This window comes from Paramormyrops kingsleyae, chromosome 13 (assembly GCF_048594095.1).
Source record: "Paramormyrops kingsleyae isolate MSU_618 chromosome 13, PKINGS_0.4, whole genome shotgun sequence".
NCBI lineage: Eukaryota > Metazoa > Chordata > Actinopteri > Osteoglossiformes > Mormyridae > Paramormyrops > Paramormyrops kingsleyae.
In genome coordinates this window covers 22,448,048-22,456,911 of record NC_132809.1, presented here as the reverse complement: position 1 = coordinate 22,456,911, position 8,864 = coordinate 22,448,048, and the positions used below count along the sequence as shown (strand labels likewise).

Sequence of the window (8,864 nt, the reverse complement as noted above, 5' to 3'; positions counted from 1 at the left end):
GCATATAAGTCTAGACTAGTTGCCCTAGTGTTCTGCAACTGTAATACAGGTGTGAGGAATTAAGGCTACAAATGGCACCCCCTGGTGGTGAGAGAAGATGATTTTTCACCCCCAGAGCTGCTGGCTACATTGCAGCCCCCACATTCTGCAGCATTTCATTAATGCTGATTAACTGGGTTCTGAAAATAGCAGGTGTCTAGGAGATACATTTCATTTCAGTTTGCACCAAAAATGGACAACATACCTAAAATAAACATTACAACCAACCCCAATAAAGACAATTCCAGACTAAAAGAGTTGCATACTTTTTTATTTAACTTAGAACTTGTAGTATTTTACTAGAAAAAAGCAAGATTGAGAAACTAAAATTCTCTTCTTTTTCAGCCAAAGACTGTTCAGTTTCCCCGTAATGTAAAGAATTCAGATAATATTGATAGCAGGAATAAATTCTTAGAACAGAATATACAAAAACTCGAAACCTTCTCACTCTACTGAATCATTTAATATAAACACAGGAATCTGAATGAATAATTTACATACAGCAAATTCTAGATATTGGCCAGCTTTCTGATCTGATCAAACAAGATTTTTAAAAAAGTGTGAAAAAGGAAACTGTACAATGTCAGTTCTGCGTGTCTTTCCAGTGGTTAAACTGAGGAAACTGATGCCTGCTGGACACCGTCAGCACCCAGCTACAGGTGGTCAGAGATGCTGGGGGGGGGTGAGGAGGCCAGCAGGAGGCGTCTGGGACACATCCGGTAGGTGGGCGCTGTCCCTCTGCGCCGCGCTCCATCATCTGACCTCAGGCAAATTGACCGAATTCCAGGTCTTGTCTGTACAGTTAGCTATCTCCCAGAAGACCAGGAGATACACCCTGAAGCCTGGTCTGTCCCCATCTCTTACTATGGACACAGTGTGAAAAATATTTGCATTTTTGTGAGTTTTTCTGGCCCGTAAATTCTGAGCTGCTCTGAAAATGCAGCTGGGCCATGGTGGTGAAATGGAAACAACTGACAGTCAGTCATCACTAAACCCTGAAAGAGACATTTATTTCTTAGATGTCTGTACAAAACACCCCCTTCCCCCTCAAAGGGACCAAGCCAATTGGCCCATTTCACCCCCAGAGCTGCTGGCTACATTGCAGCCGCCACGTTCTGTGGCATTTCATTAATGCTGATTGACTGGGTTCTGAAACTAGCAGGTGTCTAGGAGATACGGACAGACCTGACATTTCAGTTTGCACAAAAAACAAACAAACAAAAAAAAACGCCAACCTCCATTACTGGGATTGCAGATACAAACCCAAAGACCGTGGCGATACCATGTGACAGTTTGAGTTTAAACCAGGAACCATCAGATACAGAAATCAGGCTGTGGGTTGCTACCAGCCATCCAACTAAATCACTAATGCAGAACAAGAAAAAAAGATATATTACAGCTAAACCTGCAAATCAAATTCCCTCTAGGAAACCAGGATGGCCAACTGCAACATGGGAGATGGTAAATTCATTAACCGCAGAACTAGTCTTACAATGTCATTGACCTGCTTCTACATCTTATTTAATCCCAAGAACGACACACGCAGAACTCCAAGGAAGCCTTAACAATACTGAGCTGACTCCTCGCCACTTTCAAAGAAATGGCGGTGAAGAAACGACCTACAGATTCTATAACAAGACATGATCGATCCCCATCTGACCGCTGGCTACTATCATGACCTACATCTGCAGAACACGCGCACTGACTGCTTCAATCACAGCCGCACAGTGTAGTAACCAATAACCAACTGGTAGAAAGCGTGGAGCTGGAGGTAACCCTGTGACATGCATTTACCTGATCAGCCCTGCCGAAAGGCTTTCAGGAGATCCTGTTTCCCTCAACTAGTGCCAAATAAAACCAATTTTAATCCAGGAATGCTCGAGTCTCAACTCACTATCCCCCAATTTCAATCCAAAGGAAAAATGTAAAGTATACCTTCCCATTATTACTTGTTATCCCTGTCTCAGACTTCTAAAAAATAGAAATATGACTTCTGTATCTTCAGCATCCCTGGTTTAATCTTCATTTTGATAAATTTTGACATAGATCCTTTGTCACTATAAAATAATGGTATCTTCCAGTACAGAATCGCCCAGGAAGCCACTTGGCAGCAAAAATGGGCCCGGCCAACAGCAGCAGGTGGAGCAGAAGGAGGAGCCAGTGACAGGCCCCGCCCACCACCTGTCCCTCCATGGAGATGAAGGTGGCAGATGCAGGCTTCTCCCCATCAATGGACTGGAATGGCATGAAAGACAGAAGGTCGACAGGATCACCACCGCCTGGAGCGTATCTGGACAGGAAGACGCACGTGTATGAAGGAGGATGGCTGGACGGAGGTCAGGAATGACAGCTTCTGAAGTCAGTTTCTTCACTGCATCTCATGGGGGCAAAGCAGGTAGCTGAGGAAGGCATGTCATTCACAGTCGGTCCGCCAGCTGTCCTCGTCCCCAAGACTAGGGGCTGCTGGGAATTAGGACATGCAGGACAGTCACATTAGCGGGACTGTCTAGTCACGGTTTCTGTAAGATCCCTTCTGCCAAGTCTCCAGATTCTACTGGCAGTATAAAAAGGAGAGATAAAACTCCGCAAATGTTCATGATTGGTTGCAGAATGATTTAATGCCCCACATGTAATTCATGGGATTTTTAAAAAGCGTTTAAAAGTAATTCAATAACTGTCACACGCAGGACTTTCACTATGGGGGGGGGGGGCTGTTACTGATTAAGCATGGGGGGGCAAATGCTTTGGCGTGCCGGAACTAAAGCCGCAGCAGCTTCCGGCTGTTCCCGTCGTCGTGGCGACAAGGTGACGCATGACATCATAACGGCATCCAAAGCAGCTGCCCAATCACAGATCGTCGCCGGCTCTTTCTGTCGTTCCTGTGAACTGAATTTTTTTAAATACATAAATTATGTAATGAAGCCCATCTACAATACAATAATCATCACCTTCATTAAAAAAAATATATATAATAAATAAATACAGACTTTGACAAAACCATCACTGCCAGCGGATTTATCGGAGGACAGGTGGCTGTGGCAGAGTGGAGGGGGGGCTCGTCTAGCTGCTGCTGCAGAGATCTACTGAGCGCTCCCCGGAACACCGTCTGGATGGGGATCTTCTCAGGACTGCACAGTGATAGGACGGGCTGAAGCAAGCCATTCGTTCACATGCTGGCCCTGGAGGGGTCCGGGTGGCGAAGCTGGCCTCTAATGATACCCCCCCCTTCACTCCACGGGCCTGCAAACGAGGCCGCGTTCTTCAGGAGGTCCACCAAACACAGAGAGAACAGTAACATTGTCCATAAAAGACTAGTGGGTGAGGAGAGCAGGGGATGGATTACAGGTGACCGTTTTCTACACATTTTACAAAAGAGTGAGGTAGTTACATGTAAAAAAGGAACAAAAAAAAAAAACAAACATAAAAGTCAGGAAACCAAAGAAAAAAATATAAAAAATATTTCAATTTAATGATGGGGCATTTGTACAGTGATTTAAACTGATATCACAAAAGGAAAACAAAAATAAATAATCCTGCAACATCCTGGACATGAAAAGGAAAAAAAAAATAAAAAATTCCACCAACGAAGAAGAATCCTTCAGAAAACTCGGACGTCTCAGTCCAGTTTTTACTAATCAACTGAAATTCAAAAGCTTTTCGCTTTTTTTTCCCTCTACAGCTTAACCCACTTATTCACGTTCTGAACTCGAAGGGCTTTGAAAGAATATCGATCTGACTACTGTGCAGAGATAAACAGCGTGACCCCCCCCCCCCCACCCCACTGAGGTACTTGTCAAAACTTGTGTTTATATATAAAGACCAAAAACAGCAGCATCTCTTAAGCTTTTTTAATTTTGGTGACAGTACCTGAAAGTCTCCCCCTTTAGAAAAGCAGTAACATAGCAGTCTAGATGAAGGTGAAGGGCACTGGCTAAATCGGCAGACGGGGGCGACGTATGTGCTGCACAACGGCTGGTGGGGGGGGGGGGGGGGGGGGGGCGTGGCTTAAATAAATAATTAAGAAAAAGAAAGTAAAGGGCAATAATGCGAATGTTCAGGAAAAGTCAAACCTTTACTTTGACCTGAGATTGAGTCCCACCGAGGTGGGTGGGAAGGGGGGGGGGGGGGGCGGCAGTATGGGCGGGCCTGCCGAGATGGGGCGTCCGAGGAAATGGCCACAGCGGAATGATCACCGTCACCATCATGGGTGCCACTCCAACGAAACGCAAAGGACAGGTACTCGTTAAACAGAGAGAGGGCATCACGGATGTGCCGTAACAGAAAACCTAAAAACGCAACAAAAATCGCTATTTCAAATTAAAACTGGGTTTAAAGCGCCGTGAAGCAGAATGTTGTGGGAATTGATTAAACCTGAAGAATTCCATATACATACATATATATGTGTGTGTGTGTGTTTCTTTGCATCTACAAAAGAAATAGTAATAATAATAATAATAATAATAATAATAATAAAACAGCAGCTTCTTTCTGTACAGACACAGATGAAAATCTGAACCATAAAAAACTTATAAAAGTGACACGAATAAGTGATGTGTGTGTGTGTGTGTGTTCCACGGTCTGACATAGAACTGTGAGACCTTCCAGAAGCGTCTGGATCAGTGTTTCCCAATCCGGTCCTTGAGGACCGCAGACGGTCCATGTTTTTGCTTCCTCCCGGCACCCGGGGCTGTCTGTGAACTGTCTGGCAGGGAGCTGGGAGGTATCAAAAATGTGGACCGTCTTTGGGTCCCCGAAGGACCGGAGTTGGGGAACACTGCTCTGGATTTTAGAGACCAGCAGCCGGTGAGAGCACCTGCTCCCGACACAATGCTCCGCCCACACATTCGGCCGGAGGCGCGGTGCAGCGTGTCGCATAAAACTCTCAGTCCGCGTTTTTGAAGCCCGATCCCATGGTGAATCGCTCACCTCCGCTTTCTTTCTTTGCGATTCGTTATTCGCTTTTTAACATTGTTTTTGGTGCGGAATCGTTGTGTGTGTGTTTTAGCTCCATTGCGAGTCGCCTCTCACCGTGGGGGTAGGCGGAGGTGGCCATCCTTTGTGCTGATTGTCACTGTGATGTGAAAAAATAAAGACAAAAAGAGGAACAAAAAAAACTAACAGGTATTTCATTTTGGCAAAAAGTTTGGCAGAGGTGAGAGGCTGGAGCAGGGTACACCACAGGGAGGTCCTGGAAGGATGGGCATGCTCCCGGGGGGGTCGGCAGGGGAGGGGCGGCTGGGCCTGGCGCTGGGAGAGCCAGCAGAGGGAGAAAACACAGTAGCTCGCCTGCATTCAGGCCCCGTCGCTCACACAAGACTGAAAAGTGCTGCTTCGTTGAATTTCGCCGGTAGACAGTTCCCAGTGGCACGCATCTCTGGGGGGGGGGGTGGTTTCTCATATGATGTTTTGGCCCGCTGAGGTATGGCGGAGGCCCACAGCCGCTTCGCCAGCTGCCCCGAGCCTCCGGGAGCACAGATGAGAGCTTTAAGGCTCTAAGGGGCATGGGGTTTGGGGGGGGGGGGGGGGGGGGGATCAGCAGGCAGAGGATTGTGGCAGGGGTAGCGCCCGCTCGTTCTTGCGGCCGCCATTCATGTGGGCGTACGGTGGCGTCTCGTCAAACTCTGGCCGCAGAAGCACCACCGGCCCGTTGGCTGCCGCCGGCCCCGCCTTCTTGTCCATGGGTGGTGAGGCGGGCGCCGGTCCGTTCCCGGGGCCTGGAGACGGAACTGAGGCCAGGGAGGCGGGCTGAGGCTGTGGGCCCTGGACGGCGGTGCAGGCCTGCGGAGGTGGCGGCGAGCTGGTGGTGGTGGGCCGGCCTGAGGATGTGGGGTCCAGCAGTACATTCTCCATGACCTCCAGCTCCAGGTCCAGCCCCTCTGAGTCAGGGGGTTTGTTCTCCTCGCTGTAGAAGAAGCTCACTTCCCGAAAAGGAGGCTCCAGCTCGTCCTTGATGCTGCTGATGATCTCCAGGAAGGAGGGCCGCATCTTGGGGTTGTACTGCCAGCACATGCGCATCAATTCGAACCTGGGGACACAGACAGGCGGGGGTCTCACCAACGTCTCCCCAGGCAGACGGCCGCGCTGCTGCCAAAGTGCGATCACAGAATGCATCTTAAACACTTCAACTGCAGTGGGCCTGTTGGGCTCGCCTGAGCTATTTTCTGTTAAAGAGGTCAGCTAAAACGAGACCTCTCCCACGTGTTCGTGCCAGCCTCCCACCCGCAGGTGGCGCAGCGCACTGTAAAGTGAGCAGCAGTCAAATCCATGCTCAGTACATGAGTTTAATCTAGGAAAACATGGAAAGGTCAACGCAAGGCAGACAAGCAGAATGCCCTAGGTGAAGTGTGACAGATGTGTCACTGTCCAGACCCAATGGGAACGGGGCAGAGCGGGAAACGGGAGCACCATGTTATCTACATGCAGAGGCGGTCATGGGCAACCACAGCTGTCCGGAACTGCCAGTACAGTACATCTTTTACCGATCAAGCAGTCTGACTGTCACTGGCCAAATCTCGAAGGAGGAAAATGTCTGAAAAACTTTATGTAACAGAAGCACACAGGCAAGAGGTGGCCTGCTTAACATGGGCATGCATCTGTGCCGCCCCCCCCCCCCCCCACTGCAGTCAGCAGGGTCAGGTGAAGAGATACCCTTAGCTGTCTGTGACCCCCTTCCTCCCACAGAATTTTGGGACATTCCAGAGCATTCCACCCCCTGCAATGTTCACCATTATAGAAGAGCCAGCAAGCTGCACGGCAAACATGTTAAGTTTCCTCCCAGTCTCCCTGTGGAAATGGCTACAGCAGCTGGACCAGGCCCCAGTGCTCCAGGGTGACCTGTCTGCAGAACCTCGCAATGTGTCACCCGGACACGCGCCGCAGTGGTCCCCGTCTGACACCCCGGCCCCTGTCCAACACATTCCTGCTAATTTGACTGGGGTTCGAGACAGTTTCATAATAAGGCTGCCTGGCACTGAGCATGGGGTCACAGCTGTTTCAAAAGCGACAATGTTAGCTGGAAGATGTCTGATCAATGTTAGCAGTTAGGAGAAGTCTGGGGCTGGGGGGGTCAGCTTGATGCTGACGAGGGCGGCATGTACCTTACTGATCAACACTGCATTCTGACGCACACTCACAGCCAACACTGCATTCTGACGCACACTCACCGGCAACACTGCATTCTGACGCACACTCACCGGCAACACTGCATTCTGACGCACACTCACCGGCAACACTGCATTCTGACGCACACTCACCGGCAACACTGCATTCTGACGCACACTCACCACCAACACTGCATTCAAACGCACACTCACAGCCAACACTGCATTCTAACGCACACTCACCACCAACACTGCATTCTAACGCACACTCACAGCCAACACGGCATTCAAACGCACACTCACCACCAACACTGCATTCTAACGCACACTCACAGCCAACACGGCATTCTAACGCACACTCACCACCAACACTGCATTCTAACGCACACTCACAGCCAACACGGCATTCTAACGCACACTCACCACCAACACGGCATTCTAACGCACACTCACCACCAACACTGCATTCTAACGCACACTCACCGCCAACACTGCATTCTCTTACACACTCACCACCAACACGGCATTCTGACGCACACTCACCACCAACACGGCATTCTAACGCACACTCACCACCAACACTGCATTCTGACGCACACTCACCGGCAACACTGCATTCTGACGCACACTCACCGGCAACACTGCATTCTGACGCACACTCACCGGCAACACTGCATTCTGACGCACACTCACCACCAACACTGCATTCAAACGCACACTCACAGCCAACACTGCATTCTAACGCACACTCACCACCAACACTGCATTCTAACGCACACTCACAGCCAACACGGCATTCAAACGCACACTCACCACCAACACTGCATTCTAACGCACACTCACAGCCAACACGGCATTCTAACGCACACTCACCACCAACACTGCATTCTAACGCACACTCACAGCCAACACGGCATTCTAACGCACACTCACCACCAACACGGCATTCTAACGCACACTCACCACCAACACTGCATTCTAACGCACACTCACCGCCAACACTGCATTCTCTTACACACTCACCACCAACACGGCATTCTGACGCACACTCACCACCAACACGGCATTCTAACGCACACTCACCACCAACACGGCATTCTGACGCACTCACCACCAACACTGCATTCTGACGCACACTCACCACCAACACTGCATTCTAACGCACAATCACCACCAACACTGCATTCTAACGCACACTCACCACCAACACTGCATTCTAACGCACACTCACCACCAACACTGCATTCTAACGCACACTCACCACCAACACGGCATTCTAACGCACTCACCACCAACACGGCATTCTGACGCACACTCACCACCAACACTGCATTCTGACGCACACTCACCACCAACACTGCATCGTGACGCACACTCACCACCAACACTGCATCGTGACGCACACTCACCACCAACACTGCATCCTAACGCACACTCACCACCAACACTGCATTCTCACACACATTTGCATATTTGTATCTTTAAATTGCAGGATATGACAGAGAATATTCTGTATGATCCATTTCTATATTAATTCCTCTTGGGTAAAAAGTTAACTTCCAGCAAGCAACTTTTGTACAATATGTATAATATACCCCCTTTAATGTATGGAACATGTGGGCAGTGCAGTCCATTACACACACGGTGTCCAAAAAAATGTGAGGACCGCTCTCTTCTTCATCCCCACCATCCCAAATCTAGGGGCTGCCATGGCAACCACAGTGT

General features: G+C 49.3%; 1 protein-coding gene and 1 long non-coding RNA gene across 4 annotated transcripts in view; both read right to left on the bottom strand.

The window, feature by feature from the left end:
• Nucleotides 1-293: 293 nt before the first annotated feature.
• Nucleotides 294-4,027, bottom strand: LOC111845715 (uncharacterized). The gene is made up of 2 exons (XR_002838702.2): nucleotides 3,027-4,027; nucleotides 294-2,925 (listed from the first exon to the last, which is right to left on the bottom strand). It is a non-coding gene; the product is annotated as an uncharacterized lncRNA (long non-coding RNA).
• A 1,529-nt stretch (nucleotides 4,028-5,556) lies between these two features.
• The window catches only part of igf1ra (insulin-like growth factor 1a receptor), a 72,176-nt gene continuing 68,868 nt past the window's right edge, over nucleotides 5,557-8,864 (bottom strand). For all 3 annotated transcript variants that reach the window (XM_023815361.2, XM_023815362.2, XM_023815363.2), the window contains exon 21: nucleotides 5,557-6,064. In XM_023815361.2, coding sequence (XP_023671129.2) covers nucleotides 5,572-6,064 — 493 coding nt within the window. In that variant the 3' untranslated portion in view covers nucleotides 5,557-5,571. The remainder of the gene's footprint in view (nucleotides 6,065-8,864) is intronic.